The 16426-nt window shown below is 39.3% G+C and overlaps 1 protein-coding gene across 5 annotated transcripts in view; it reads left to right on the top strand.

Moving 5' to 3' along the window:
- Positions 1 to 16426, top strand: part of AP2B1 (adaptor related protein complex 2 subunit beta 1) — a 125312-nt gene that overhangs the window by 61196 nt on the left and 47690 nt on the right. For all 5 annotated transcript variants that reach the window (XR_008961321.1, XM_057318289.1, XM_057318290.1 and 2 more), the window contains exons 13-14: positions 560 to 819; positions 7790 to 7982. Coding sequence is in view for 4 of the 5 variants with exons in the window: in XM_057318289.1 (XP_057174272.1) it covers positions 560 to 819; positions 7790 to 7982 (453 nt within the window). In the remaining variant the exon portion in view is untranslated. The remainder of the gene's footprint in view (positions 1 to 559; positions 820 to 7789; positions 7983 to 16426) is intronic.

Below are 16426 nucleotides of genomic sequence, written 5' to 3'. Positions count from 1 at the left end.
ATGAATTATCCCGCTAATATTTATAGCAGTTTAAAAACATTATTTTTATGTTCCAAGGCCATCTCAAGAAGTTAATTTTTACCAGATTAAACTTCTATTTTCCGTTTCCCAACTTTTCTTGAATTTCAGTCTTAGGACTAACCCATCTCAATTTATATTTAAATTCGTTGAAACATTGGAAATTATAGAATTATGACTGTGTTAAAACTATGTTGAGTTTAAATATGTTTTTTAAAAAAAAGATTTTATTTATTTGAGAGAGAGAGCTCGAACAGGTGAGCTGGGGTGGGGGAGGGGTGGCAAAGGGAGAGGGAGAAGCAGGCTTCCCAGCTGAGCAGAGAGCCCATTGCGGGGCTGGATCCCAGGACCCCGGGATCATGACTTAAACTGAAGGCAGACGCTTTAACCAACTGAGCCACCCAGGAACCTGAGTTTAAATATCTTAACAGCCAACTCTTTATAGATCACTATAGCATCTTCTTGATAATAAATCAAGCAGGCTGGGTTTCTGTATGGAGAAAAGTTCCATTTAAACCTTCTTGCCCTTGCCTTTCATTAGGATTCTGATAATCCTGACCTTCGAGACCGGGGCTATATTTATTGGCGCCTTCTCTCAACGGACCCTGTCACAGCCAAAGAAGTGGTCTTGTCTGAGAAGCCACTGATCTCCGAGGAGACAGATCTTATTGAGCCAACTCTGCTGGATGAGCTTATCTGCCACATTGGATCTCTGGCTTCAGTGTACCATAAGCCTCCCAATGCTTTTGTGGAAGGAAGTCATGGAATCCATCGTAAACACTTGCCAATACATCATGGCAGGTAAGCAGATGAACTAGGTTTTGAGTGAGAAGTAACTCTAGGCAGTTGGTCTTCCTCATGCTTTTATAGTCTAGAAAAGAACTTACTGTGCATTTTGCAAACCTGCTATACTGTCCTGGGGGCTCCATCTGAATACCAGTGGCCACAAACATAATAGGTAAAAGGCCCCTCTGTGTTCTAATCTGGGAGGAGGTAAGATAATGGCTTCAGAAAATGGAAAAGACCTGGGGCGCCTGGTTGGCACAGCGGTTAAACGTCTGCCTTCGGCTCAGGGCGTGATCCTGACGTTCTGGGATCGAGCCCCACATCAGGCTCCTCTGCTCTGAGCCTGCTTCTTCCTCTCCCACTCCCCCTGCTTGTGTTCCCTCTCTCGCTGGCTGTCTCTATCTCTGTCAAATAAATAAATAAAATCTTTAAAAAAAAAAAAAAAGAAAATGGAAAAGACCTAAACTGATAAAGTTTGAGAGTTGCTTAAGTCTGCAGATGAGGCTAGAAATCTTGTCAGGGCTGGAAATTTGGAAGAAAGCCTATATGTACCTTTAGCTTTTTTTTTTTTTTTTTTTTTAAAGATTTTATTTATTTATTAGAGAGCATGAGTGGCAGGGGGAGGGGAGTGGCAGCAAAGGGAGAAGCAGACTCCTTGCTGAGCAGGGAGCCCACTGTGGAGCTGGATCCCAGGACCCTGAGACCGTGACCTGAGCCAAAGGTAGCAGCTTAACCAACTAAGCCACCCAGGCGCCCCTACCTTTAGTCTAACTTTGGCTGAAGCTTATGGATAAAGTTAGCAGATACTCCTTTTGTGCTATAAAGCTGAAAATGAAATAATATTTGCAGGATTTTTTTTATAAAAGCAGCCTAGATTCCTTCCTTCTACTGGCTTTGGGCTTTGTTCTTTTTCTAGCTCCTTAAGGTATAAGGTTAGGTTTGAGATTTTTCTTGCTTCTTGAGGTGAGCCTGTATTGCTCCTACCTTCCTTCTTAGAATAGCTTTTGCTGCATCTCAAATATTTTGGACAGTTATATTTTCATTTTCATTTGTCTGCATGTATGTTTTGGTTTCCTCTTTGATTTCTTGGCTGACCCATTCATTGTTTAGGAGCGTGTTGTTCAGCCTCCATGTGTTGATGTTCTTCTCACAGAATTTTCCTTGTGGTTGATTTCTAGTTTCATACCATTGTGGTCAGAAAAGATGCATGATATGATTTCAGCCTTTTTTAATTTATAAGACTTGTTTTGTGACCTAAAACGTGATTTATTTTGGAGAATGTTCCATGTGCACTTGGAATACACACAAAAATATGTATTCCGTTGTTTTGGGATGAAATGTTCTGACTATATCTGTTAAAAAGCATCTGGTCCTATGTGTCATTCAAAGCCACTGCTTCCTTGTTGGTTTTCTGTGTGGATGATATATCCACTGATGTAAGTAGGATGTTGTCCCCTGCTGTTATTGAACTACTGTCATTTTCTTCCTTAATGTCTGTTAATAGTTGCTTTATGTATTTAGGTGCTTCTATGTTGGGTGCATAAGTACTTATAATTGTTATATTCTCTTGTTGTTTCCTTCGTTAGGTGGTGTCCTTTGTCTCTTGCTACAGTCTTTGTTTTAAAGTCTATTTTGTCCAGTATAAATATTACTACCCCATCTTTCTTTTTGCTTCCATTTGCATGGTAAATGTGTTTCCGTCCCTTCATTTTCAGTCTGCATGTGTCTTCAGGTCTCAAGTGAGTCTCTGGTGGGCAACATATAGGTGGCTCTTGCTTTTTTATCCATTCAGTCACCCTGTGTTTTGTGGTTAGAGCATTTAGACAGTTGGGATGCAGCAGTGCTGTTCCAAGAGGGAAAATTACAGCAGTACCTTCCTGAGCAACTCAGGAAGCAAGTAAAATCCCAACCTAATCTTACACCTAAAGGAACTAGAAAAAGAACAAAGCACAAAGCTGGTAGAAGGAAGGAAATAGTAAAGATCAGAGCAGAAATAAATGAAATAGAGACCAAAAAAATAATAGAACAGATTAAGGAAGCCAGGAGCTGGTTCTTTGAAAAGATCAATAAAATTGCTAAACCTTTAGTCAGACTCATCAAAAAAAGAAAGAGAAAGGACATATTTAAGCAGGAAAGGACAACATCCAAGCCAATGTTTATTGATATTCGTTAACCTTCACTTGAGTTGACTCTTTGATTTTAGGGCAGGTGCTGTGATCTTCATCCAAAGGAAGTGTGGCTTCATGAGGATTAGGCTTCATGTCGCATTTCTCCTGTAGGCAAGCATATTTAACCTTCTAGATGTGGCATTTGACTTCTAAGTACATCATCTCCCAGTCTGTTAAGTTTGGGTAATAAATAGTGATTTTCTTTTTAACCTGCCTGTGTAACCATATTTATATGCCATTTAGATTACTTGTCTCCTGATGAGTTTTGACTCTCAGAGGGGGGAAGTGAAACAAATCAACAAATAAAAATAACCCTTTCTAGAACACAAGAAGAGGACCAGTATTTAAACTATAAAAAGAAACAATTTTTTTTTTTTTTAGATTTATTTATTTATTTATTTGACAGAGATAGAGGCAGCCAGCGAGAGAGGGAACACAAGCAGGGGGAGTGGGAGAGGAAGAAGCAGGCTCACAGCAGAGGAGCCCGATGTGGGGCTCGATCCCACAATGCCGGGATCACGCCCTGAGCCGAAGGCAGACGCTTAACCGCTGTGCCACCCAGGCGCCCCAAGAAACAATTTCTTACATGAGGTCTTTATCTGATTAATAGTCTTTTTAATTTGTTACCTTCACAATCCCTTATGTGGTTCCTTTTTAGATCATCTTTTTTTTTTTTTTTTTTTTGGCCCATTTGTGCTTGTATTGTCTTTTTAAGGGAAACACAAATGCATAAAAATCCATTTTGAAATAAATAGGGATGATACATTGCTGCAAATGGCTTATCCATAATAGCACTGACATTACTTCGCTCTCTTCTGCAGCATTAAGAAGTGATATGCCTCTGACATGAAATACAGCTACACTGTAAAACCTTATTCTGCCTCTTCTAGAGAGCTGAAAATGCTTACTTAACTGAATCTTTTAAAATCACTTGGGAAAGGGAAAAGTGCTTTTTATTTGGCTATTGCTTACTAAAACTTGTCAGCTGCTCTGGGGCTAGGTGAGATGGTAAGTAGTTGTCTACTTTAGAAAAACCTCACCTTTTAAAAATACTGCTTTGGTGACAATTATGCAGTTATTTCCCAGGAGTTTACAGTGGGAAACATTTTTACGTTAATTTTCTAGTGTTGTCGTTTAGAAAGAATGCGTAACGATTTACCGTGTTCTTGTGGAAATCACAGGATCATTTACTTCTTTTCATCTAACTCACTTTATCTTCTCATGGAAAGAAAATATGTGCATTGTTACCTATTCTGCTTTCTATTTAGAGGTACTGATAAACAATATAACAGAACACTTCTTAAACAGCACATGTCATAAGGTGATAGAATTTCATGTACAGAGAATATCCTTTATAGAGATTTCATATATTTCTTGGCAGGCGTATATGAAATTGCTTCCCCCTTTTGACTTCTTTATTAATTTTTGGCTATATTTGCCCCTCTTCCTTCAATCTAGATACTTCTCATCTTGGCTTCCTTGACACTTTTTGCTCCTAAGTCACCTTTCTTAGGTTGTTCTTCTGTCTTTAATCTTTGCTGTCCTGTGTTCATTCTCTTTTCTGATCATTAATCCTGATTGTGTTGCAAGGCTCATTCTGAAGCTTCTCTTTCTGTGCTTCTCTTTGTGTTCCTTTCGGGAACTGATCTACTAAAAACAGCCACTGACCTCTTACAAGGCTTTACATGTTATACCATGTTTTCATTTCATCTTGTCTAAAATAGATCCCTGTGTTTTAGTGACATTGTTATCATTTTATTGATGAGGAATCTTTGTCTCAGAAAAGTTGTCGCTTGCCCAAGATCACACAGCCGGTGATTTTTGGAGCCAACACTTGATCTTTGTCTTCTTACTCTAGACCACCTCCTCTCACCGCCACACCTGTGGTGCTCTGCTGATTTCACTTGAGATGTGTGTTTGAATTTCTTCCCAATTTACTTCTCCAACCCTCACTGCGAGTCCCTTGTCCTTAGCTAGCTGTTGGACTTCTTCACTTGTTTTTCGTATTTGAAATTTAGCATTTGGAAACAACATTCATTTTTCCCATCATCCCTTCAGATTCCTCTGTCATTACGAAGACTGGTGTCATCACCAGTCTTTTGCTTCTTAGTTTTTGTTTGTTTATTCTTTGACTTTGATTATTCATTCTTCTCTCTTGTATGTTCAAGAAAATACTGTTAACGGAATTTTTACATTATTTTTTTTTCTTCGTATTATGTAAATCTTAGAAAACATGCAAGTTAGAGTGGGATACAAACTCCCATCCACTCATCACAGCTTCAACAGTTCTCACTATTTTGCCGAGCTTGTTTCATGTATCACCGCCACAATTTTTTATTTTTGAGGGAGGTAGAGTATTTTAAGTCAAATTCCAGACTTCCTGTCATTTCACCTTTACTTGGTATCTCTAATAGGACTTTTTAAAAAAAAAAATCACAATAAATTATACAGCCTAAGAAAATTAGAAATGATTATTTAATATTGCATACGCAGTCTTAACTATTTTCAGATTTTCTTAATTGTCATTCTCTGTTCTCTTAAAATTTATCTAAGATTGGTTTTACTTTGTTCTTAAATGTTTGGAAGAATTCACAGTGAAGCCATCTGAGACTGAATTTTCTTTGTAGGATTTTCCTCCCTCCCCCCCATTAAATTGGTATATCATTTATAATAATCTTAATAGTGCACTGACCTTTAGTGTATAGCTCAGTAGATTTTTACATATGTATACAATCATAACCACCACCCTCATCAGATATTTCCAGCACCCTAGAAGATTCTTCATGCCCCTTTGCTGTTAATTCCCACTCTCCAAAGATAACTATTGTTTTGACTTCCATCACTACAGTTTTGCTTATTATTGAAGATGATATAAATCAGTTATATGTCTCAGTTTATTGGTATATAGTATTCCATTGCCTGAATATACTATAGTTTACTTATATCTTCTGTTGATGTACCTTTGGATTGTTTCCAGTTTGGGGCTCTTACGGATAAAGCTGCTATGAATATTCTTGTGTATATCTTAGTAGACTTACATACTTACATCTCTTGTGTATACAACTAGGAATGGAATTGCTGGGTCATAGAATAGATGTCTGTTTGGCTACAGGAGACACTGCCAGTTTTCCCAAGAGATTGTACCAGTGTACGCTTCCAGCAGTGTATGAGTTCTCGGTGATCCACATCCTGACGAGCACTTGGCGTTGTCAGGCATGTTCATTTTTGCCATTCTGACAGAGTGATGGGACCTTGCTTTAGTTTTTATTTGCATTTTCCTGTTGAGTACAGATTGTTTAAGTCCCTCTTCATATGTATAGAGTACTAGTAATTTGTGACATGCCCGATCTCCTTATTTTTTTATTGAGTTCTCTTTTTCATTGTAGGAATTCTTTATATGATAATTGAATGATTTGTAAGTATCTTTTATGTGATTTTGGTACATATCTTGTCAGGTACATGCATTGCGAGCATCTTTCTGTAGTCTGCGGAATATACTTTCTCTCGTTCTCTCTAGATGGTGTTATTTGAAGAAAAGATGCTCTCAGTTTTGGTGGAGTCCAGATCATCTTTTTTTTTCTTTTGTACTTACTGTTCTCTGTAAAAACTTTGGTCTACTCCAAGGCCATCAAGGTATTCTCCTAGGTTTTCCCCTTCACATTTATGTTGGCTTTTCTCTTTAATTTTTATTTTGTGAGGTAGAAGAGTCAGGTCTCATTTTCTTCCTCACACAGCTATGCAGTCGACCCAACAACATCTGCTACCTCTTGGATCTCGCCACTTTTTATTTTTATGTATGATGGTTGTAGCAGTTTAGATTACTCGTTGCCGATCTCCACGCTCATTCTTCCAACTTCAGCCCATTTGACACACAGCTGCTAGGGTAATGTTTCTGTAATGTTACTTTTAGTTCTTTGTTCAACAAATCAAAGTGATTCTGCATTGCCTATCGTAAAAATTAACGTTCCAGGCTAGTTTTCAGTTTTATCTCCCACTTCTTCTCTTTCCCAAAATCTTAATCCCAGTTTCTGCTCCTGCCAATATAATTTTTTCACCACCCCTAACGTCAGATTGTTCATTTCTTTGCCTTTGCACAAACTATCCTTTCCTTTAGGGAAAGTCTCTCCCTGTTAGTTCCTCATAACTGTGCTGTTCCTCAAAATCTAGTCATAAAACCATTCTCAGAAGCTTTTAGAGTCAGCCCTACCTGGCTTGTTTTGTTTCTCAGCTATATCCTGCCATGTGCAGACACTCATACAGTGCTCATTTCTGCTGTTACACAGTGAATGTACTTTGCAGTCATTTTGTAAATGCTGCTTTTTGTTGTTATTTGAGGACAGGAAATATATTTCCTTTTTAAAAAATATGGCCCTAAGGTTCTCATTACGGTGCTCCATCATAGTGTAGGTGCTCAGTTAAAACTGACTGACTGCTGAGGTTATATAGTATACATTTATTTTCATTTGAGCAACTGTATTTTGATAAAAATAAGAATTGCTGTCATCTCTTCATGTGCATCAGCAAATGATTATGAAATAAGTTTTTCGGGGCACCTGGCTGGCTCAATTGGTAGAGCATGCAACTCTTGATCTTGGTGTTGTGAGTTTGAGCCCCACGTTGGGTGTAGAGATTATTTAAAAATAAAATCTTTTAAAAAAAATACTGCTAAAATAAATAAATAAATAAATAAGTTTTACTTTACTTTATTTAATTTTTTCCTTCTCCTGTGTTTTATAGATCTGACATTCAATTGTGCCTTGTTTTTATGTCCTGGGTGAAACTTTTCTCTTTTCCCCTCTTTGTGTGTGTGACTGCAGCACTGATGCAGGTGACAGCCCTGTTGGCACCACCACTGCCACAAACCTGGAACAGCCTCAGGTTATCCCCTCTCAAGGGGACCTTCTAGGAGACCTTTTAAACCTTGACCTTGGTCCCCCAGTCAATGTGCCACAGGTGTCCTCCATGCAGATGGGAGCAGTGGATCTCTTGGGAGGAGGACTAGATAGTCTGGTAAGTATCTTTCTTCCTTCTTTCTTTGGTTATTTTTAATTCTTGATATGCTAAAGAGCTTTAGATTATTCAGCTAGAACTAGACCTTTCCTTGATGAGCAGAGCAATGTCCTTTGATAAAGGACAGGATTTTTGTCTTCATAGAATTAACTGATGTTGTCAATTAATTAATTAATTGTTATGGGGCATGTTTTGCAACTGTGCGGGATTGTTTTGTTGTCCTGCCTCTAAATAGAACTTTTGATATTTAGCCGACCTCTTGTTCAGCAGTCTTAATATTGAGTACCCTTTCCAGAGCTGATTATTACTCCTGCTTCTTAACTCTGGATCGCCCCTGTAATTCCCTTTTCCCTGAACAGCATTTAAATGACCTCATAGAGATCATCCTATCTTGAGGCTTTCAAACCTTGGCCTTTTTTATATTTTATTGGCTTATGCCCCAATTCTGAAAAGTTTTGAGGCAGCCATTTGAGCCATTTGTGTAAAAAATGTACCTCTATTACAGTTGGCGAGTACTGCTTGATTGGTTCTTTTTGCCCCCCTTCTTCCTCCTACCCATACTTCCAATTTAATTAGCTTCCAGGATTCTACTAATAAAAGGCTCCAAAGTCCAGAGTATCTGTGAATATGTGCCACCAATGGGAACTAAAATTAGTTTTTGTTCCTGAACAAGATAAATGAGAAATATTAACGATGACCTTCCATCTGTATAGAGAAGGCCGGAAAAGTAACAGGTCACATCACATGGCTGTCTACAAACCAGGTTTTTAATTGTGGTGGAATTAGAGGGGCTCTTTTAGCTAGACACTTGTACATGATTATCTGTAAAGATGCCCAACAAACTTACTTCCCAACATCAGAAATTGGAAGACATGCCATAGATTTGAAAATGTATGTTCTCAGAGATTACATGAACTAAACAGCCTTACTTTCTGCTACACGCACCAGCATTTTCTCTTCTACCTTATGAGCGACATTATATCTGGGATTTATGCCAGCCAGTACAGGTACATTTAATTCTTGGCTGGCAGAGGGTCTAAGAAAATAGGGTTCTGGTCATATCTCTGTGGGTTGTGCATTTTACTAATGGAAAGTCACTGCTTTCAGAGTCTGTACACTGACCAAGCTCTAGATACCAGCTCACAGGGATGCAAGTAGCACTCCTTATTATCTTTCTTGGGAATGTAAGCATTTGCTTTTCATATTCATATCTTTAATGAGTGTATTTGACCATTTATATAAGAATAGTTTCCTCGTATGATCATTCTGCATGGCGACATGCCTCCCTGTAGACTCAGAAGGGTCTGTGGAGTCTCTCAGGAGACTAAAAAGTGAATACTGAAATAGCAACGGGTTCTCCCAGAAATTCCACATAACCTTTGAAATAACTGTTCCTGTTCTGTTGACACATCACCCACAGGTTAAGTGTTACATCCTGCTCAACTCAAGTTTGTGCCTTAACAACCCTATTTATGAATTTACCTGATGGCTGACAACATGATGGGCTCATTGAACCTAATGAGTGACAAAGAAATTAAGCTTGAAGGATGGAGGGAAGAAAGATGCCCTATATTTTAATGTTGTCTGTCCCAGGATTTTGTGCTCTTGCTTTTTGACCTGCTTTAGTGTGGAAGGAAAGGGACATGGTATTTCTGTGTGGTTTGTATTAGCAGTTGCTGGCTCTTAATGCCCATGAGTTTTCTCCTTTTCCTTTGCTTAGCTGTTCACTCACCTGTTAGAATTCGCACAAGTATTACTTCAAATAGGAAAAAAAAGTTACATTTTTAGGTTGTAGTAGCCAGAGTCACACATGGGCCTGCTCTTTCTTTCTTTCTTTGGATGTTCTTTTTGGGGTGGGGAGTACATTGTTTTTCCATTTGGATTTTTAAATATTATACAGCTTTTGCTATGGAGGCCAGTAATGTTCCTATGTAACTCTGTAAGTTTACCTCTTCCTGACTTCAGATTCAAAATGGTATACTTGGTGGTATAGCCCTAGAAAGTCATGCAGTTTTCAGCTTATTCTGTGATATAAATATATCTCAGAAATCAAAATGAGTAAAGGCCCTTTTTGCTTTGGATCTATGTGGGGTTAAATATATATTCACTCAGAGAACTAAGATCCTTTTAAGAGAACATCACAAGGAAGGCCTACATCTGGCTGCGTGGAAGGCGGGTTTCCAAGGCAGCTATAGAGTGTGCCATTTTAAAATGCTTTTATTGTTCCTTCGTAAATTGTCTGATTTAAAGAGGGAAATAACCCTTACAGTTATTACTTAATCTGTATACATAGTGCTGTTTCTTGAATGAATCTTGCCTTACAGCAGTGCTCCTCAAACTATAATGTAAATCTGTATAAATCCTATATATCTCCTGGAGATCTTGTATAAGGCAGATTCCGATTTAGTTGGTCTGACTTGAGACCGAGGAGTCTGCATTTCTAACAAGCTCCTGGCTCCATGGGCCATATTTTGCATAAAACCATAGAATTTCTGGGACCACTGTGAACCACTTCAGTTTGGTGCTTGTACCATAGCTGTTGGCAAACCTGGATGCCTTTTTCTCTTAACTTCAGCAGTAAACACACTCCTGGAAAGAGGGCTCCTCCTCTGCCCCAAATTGAGGGAGGGCAAGAAACTCCTGAAATTATTTTTGGATAATAATAAAAGAAGGAAAGGTCCTTCTTTTTACTCTCTAGGAAGAATAGTGTTGCTGGGAGTGGTAGCTTTCCACCCAGACCGCGATGTAAAATTTGGCCTTGGTTAGGGTTATGTGTTCACCTGGCAAGGAGCACTCAGGTTGCCTTAGTAACCTTCAGAAGGGCAGACAGCTAGGCATCCATATGCTTTCTGCTGCTTTTATCATTGCTGTCTAAGGGAACCCTACCCGTAGGGGTCAGTGGTGTGCTGCTAATGAAGTATGGCAGCTACAGACCTTTATTTAAGCTTTTGGGGTTCTCAGCTCCAGCTGCATAGTTAGTCCCACATTAGTACTATATTAAAAAAGAAAGAAAGAAAAAGAAAACTATCAGGGCACCTGGGTGACTTACTTGGTTAAGCATCTGACTCTTGGTTTCGGATCAGGTCGAGATCTCAGGGTCATGAGGTGGGCCCTCACGTCCGGGCTCCACACTCAGTGGGGAGTCGGCTTGAGATTCTCTCCCTCTCCCCCTGCCCCTTCGCTCTTGTGTACGCTCACTCTCTCTCTCTGTCTCTCTCTCTCTCAAATAAATAAATCTTAAAGAAAAACTATCAGTGTTTGGGCCCAATCCTAGAGCAGTTAAACAGAATTTCTGAGAGACAGGACCTAGACGTTGATATTTTGGAAAGGTACCCAGGTTATTTTAATTTTGCATGCAAGGTTCAGAACATTGAACCAAAGGAAGTTCCAAATGGAGTTAGGTAGAGATGTTAAAAATTGATCTCTAAGCCAAGACAGTGATTTCTACTGAAGAATTATACTCTGGGGAGCCTCTTCAGTACCTCCTCCAAAAACAGACCTCTCTGCGTTTACCTCTGTTCTTTCCCCTTCTCCCCAGGACATTTTTATTTTATTTTGCAGTTAGGTAGTCCAGCCTACCAGAAATGGGCCAGAAGTTGAATTTGACCAATTTAGATTTAGTTGCTCAGTCCCAGGGGTCTTTTTACCTTTGCTCACTTTGTATAATTGGAGACTGAAAATTGTTTTTGTATTTTAGATTGTCACCTGTTTTTCTGTTGTTGTTGTTTTTTTTAAGAGAGTATGCGCACTGGGTCGGGAGGAGGGGCAGAGGGAGAGGGAGGGAGAGATTCCCAAGCAGGTTCCATGCTCAGTGCGGAGCCCAGCGTGGGGCTCAATCTCACAATCCTGAAATCATGACCTGAGCCAAAATCAAAATCAAGAGTTGGACGCTTAACCGACTGAGGGATACCCAGGTATCCCTCTGTCCTTTTGTCTTAAAACTTACAAATTCACTAGAGAGTTATTCTTCTCTTTTCATATTCTGGTGATCCTTCCATTAGATCTTGTTTACCTTCTTTCATTGTAAAATTTTGAGATTTAGTGAATTGAAGCTTTTTCTAGAATTGTCATTAAGGAAGTACTTATCTATTTATTTATTTATCATTATTATTTGCCACAGTATACCTGAAGACTCCAGCCTTCTTCCATCAATAATAGTGTCTCATAACAGCTGTGATTTTTAAACCAAAAAAAGAGTGGGTGGGGATATTGCTGTGATGTAAAGAAAACACACACACATTCCATGCCTCCTAGTTGATTCTTATTTATTTATTTTGGATGCAGGCACCTTTGAAAATTATTGATTTAGGCAGAGCTTCAGATTTTAAAAATGGAATGCTTTTTCATCACAGGACTCAAATCAAAATGGATTTTCTCCATCTTTTTTCCAATCTCCTTACTGAAATATCCCCATTTTTAGTTTCTGCCTGCCTTAGCATATTCTCTTTTGCTTGAACTCTGCAGATAGTTTCCTCCTTCTGTTACTGTAAACTTAACTGTCACCTTGACGTGGATTGAATTGTAGTGAAACTTTTATGGTTGATGTGTTCTTCACATAAAGCAGGATAGTATACCATCTAAATGTAGGCTTACAAAAGCTGCTTGAGTCTTTTCGTTTCTTAGTTTCAGAAGTCTTGTATGGGTCTCTCGATGCCTCTGATATGGAATCTAAGAGAGTGCTCATTCGGGGTAGTATGACTTTCCTGACAGTGCAAATCCTGGTTTGGTGTAGTGTGGACGGTGACCTGAGGCCCATGTGTAGGACTCCTGCATACATGTTGCAAAGATACACCATTTGCTAGTAAGTCTGACATCTGTGAGATTCACTAAAGTAATAATTGAATCTGGTTTTGTTTTTTGTTTTTGTTTTTTTGTCATCTTTACTTTCAGGCTGTCAGCAGAGGCCTTGGCTAAATTATAGCCTTTTGCTCATCCAAGGTGCTGTGCATTATTCTATTTAGATAAATGGTGCTATTGTACCAAGGCCGGAAAGGAAGCATTATCCAGAGTGCCCTTTCTCTTTGCTGACAGAGGTTTTCCAGCCAGAGAAATGTCCTTTCAGTGTGCCCAGCTGGAATAGTGTGGGCTAGAGGAGAAACTGCCTTTTCCTAAATGCAGTGTATGTTTTTCAAATCCTCCCACTCTATTTGTGTTTTTTTCCCCAGTATAATTAACATACAGTGTTAATGTCAGGTATACAATATAGTGATCCAGCAATTCTCTACATTTCTCAGTGTTGATCATGATAAGTGCACCCTCCCACCCTGTTTCTTACACGTTCTTATTTTTAGTTTTGAGAAATTTTAAGTCAGGTACTATTTTAGGGATAATTTTAGTTTTTTTAGCCCACAGGACTAAACTACTACATACTCGTTTCGCATCTTCCTATTTCTTCCTCTGGAAAAGATTTGCAGTGATTAAAGAGCTCAAGTTTTAGAGTTGGTGGTGTTGTGGGGAACTCTTTGTGAATTAAAGCCCAGTTTTGCCTGGTAAATTCTTCAGTGTGATTTCTGTAACCGCTCTCTTTTTATCAGGCAGTTTGGGGGAATAATTACCCAATACTGAGTTTCTGTTGCCATTCCAGTTTCCTGTGCTTAGAACTTTTATAGTTTCTAATCCCCAAAATTCTGCAAGGAAATTACATTGGGCCCCATTTCACGGAAAACTGAAGGTGGCATAGCAAGTAAATCTCAGAGTCAAGATTTGAACCCAAGACTCTCCTGAGATTCCTCCAGTTTGTTTTGTGATTGTCATCTTCTAGAATAGAGTCCAGTCTCACTTAACTTTGGTCCTTCTCAGACGGGGGTACACAGTGTTTGGAGTACACAGCGGAGTGCAGGATGCGTTCGTAGCTGCAGGATAAATTTGGCTCATCCCTCTTGCAGTGTCACTCTTACCTGATGGTAAGGAGGGTAAGCACAGACTAAGCGCTGCCGTTCTAAGGCTGAGAATGTAAACGTGCGTGAACGCGTAAGCCAGGGCCCAAAGTTCGTTTGCCCTCTGCCTCTTCTCACTGTGCCTCTTCCTGTCCTCTGGCTATATGAGTTTGGGCCGGCTTGCCACTAGGAGGCATATGAACGTTTGAGAAAGACTAGAAGTGTATTCATTTGTGAAAAGAGGGACTGGTTAAGTTCGTACATCTATCTTGCAGCAAAAGGCACAAGATTGTTCCTCTTACCCTCTTGTAAGCAGAGCCATGAAATCTTTCCTTCTTATCTATTCGGCAGTGAGCTGTGATATAAACCACTAGTAAACCACTAGTGCTTGCAGAGCGATAAATAATGCCCAGGGCATTCTTCTGCTGAAAACTTGCTGTCAAAACTGTTCAGACAATAATACATTTCCTCTCTAGAAAAGACTTTGGCCTTGGGATGGGGGCTGGGTCCTTTTTTCCCCTAATTGGTTCTATTCCTGTGTGTTGGAAATGTTGATGCCAATAGGATGTCCTAGGCCAGTTGATGAAACAGTTTCGTCAGCCTTCTGTCCATTTTGTGATAATTTTTTTCCAATAAAATGATTCATTTCAAAATTGTCTCCCCAAGAAGTAATAGTGCCAATAGCCCTGCTTATATGGTTAATAGAACATTCATTCACTGAATCAATATTTGAGTGCTGGTCTGTATCGGACTTTATTCTATGTACTGGGAATATAGTGACTAGGCCTTATAAGCTTATGTCCTAGTGGGGGAAAGAGAGGTGACAACTATAGATTTGGGTAGTGAGTATTGCGACATAAAATGAAACAGGATGCAGAGCTTCTCCTGTGGATTTTTACTGTACTCATCCTGGGGTTCTGTTGGACCTAAGAGACCAGTAGTGACACATTCTTTCCCTGTCCCATCTCAGGAAGTATTCTATTACATCCCCCTACTTTTCTGTTGATATAAGCCTTTTTTGTTATCAGGCCAAGGATGGATGGATGACTTTATATGATCTCAACTCATGCTATTCCACATCGAGTCCATTCTTAGCCATCACTTTAAAAGCTTTTGCATGGTTACAGATTCTTTTCACCAATTTAATTAGTTATATCTTATGATGCTTTTCTGAAAAGCTTTTTGAAGAACAAATTAATGTTTGTAGCCAAACAGCTGAAAATTACACTTTTACCTAGAAGATGGTGTGTGCCTTCTAAAATCTAAAACCTTAATAGGAAAAACACAGACTGATGTTTTTGACCCCAGTAGGATTTTGGTCTGAACTTCATTGTTTGTGATGGGAATGGCTGTATACTATTTTTACATCATTCTATTTTGACTTCTGAATAATAGAGCTGTCAGTAAGCTATATGACGGGAAGCATTCCTTTAGACTCCCTTTAATTAAATCCATTCTGAAAAGCATCAAATGAAAAAGGTAGTAACTCTAGACAGAAGCAGAGAAATTTCTGAGCTTAAGATCTGCACCTCTAATTAAGAGAATGTCTTCAGATATTCTATTCACCATAGGTTTAGAAGAAGGTAGGTATATTTTGGACTGGTCAGAGGTACATACCTGAAAGGGGCTAACCAAGATCAGCCATTGTGATCATTTGTGAGATTTTTTTTTTTTCTTTTGGTCTACTTAGTGGCCATCTCATTTGATACTCTTTTTATAAAAGACTTTCTTTTCTTGGAGTCAGGTGGACTTGTTGCCTTATAGAACCTTACTCATGAGTTCTCCTCTGTATTTCTGCTATTGTAGTATCTTGCCATTGATTGGATGAGGCTATTTCCTTTTGGTATCTAGCTGAACTAGAGCTGTGGGCAGACTCACCTTAAACTTTGGGCTCTGCCTGGCTCTGTTGCAGTTACATGTTCAGCATGTAACTGTGCTGAAATCCCTTTAGCCCATAAGTCACAATAAGTCACCATGAAATCATTGCTTTCCATCCAGTTACTCGATTAACACGCAAGGACACATTACTGTGTGTTTCAGCCTGAACCGAGTCCAATTCAGCACCGCTTCAGGGATGGTAAAATGGCCACTCTTTGGCAATAGCCAAATGTTAGTATTATTCTCACTGCCATTTAATGACTACAACTACTATGATTTAGATTGGGGATTAGGGGAACCAAACCACTATGGCTTGCATACCACTAACCATGCCACCATTTAGACGTGGGTATTAGCTACACACCTTTAGGAAAATTCTGCTCAATTTTCAGCATTTGAAATATTCTTTTGCTGAAATTGGCACTTCGCCTTTCTTCGTCTTCCTCTATCCTGACATTATTTCCTTCATGGAGAAAATGGCAGCGTTAGTAAGGCAATCCTGGGAACAGTGGGAAGTGGATAGCTCCAGGAGACACTGAAAACATGGTAGCTAGACACCTAAGATGGAGATTAAAGCCATGCCCTGCACACCTAGCCCTTTTCACTTGGCTCCCACCAGCTCCCTGGATAACATATCACCGAATGTTTACAAGTCCTCGTTTGGCTGATTTTGTACCCTACCTGATAAGT

The sequence above is a fragment of the Ursus arctos genome, unplaced genomic scaffold, assembly GCF_023065955.2.
Source record: "Ursus arctos isolate Adak ecotype North America unplaced genomic scaffold, UrsArc2.0 scaffold_24, whole genome shotgun sequence".
Classification (NCBI taxonomy): Eukaryota; Metazoa; Chordata; class Mammalia; order Carnivora; family Ursidae; genus Ursus; species Ursus arctos.
Note: the sequence above shows the minus strand (reverse complement) of the source record. Positions and strands in the feature narration are given on the sequence as shown.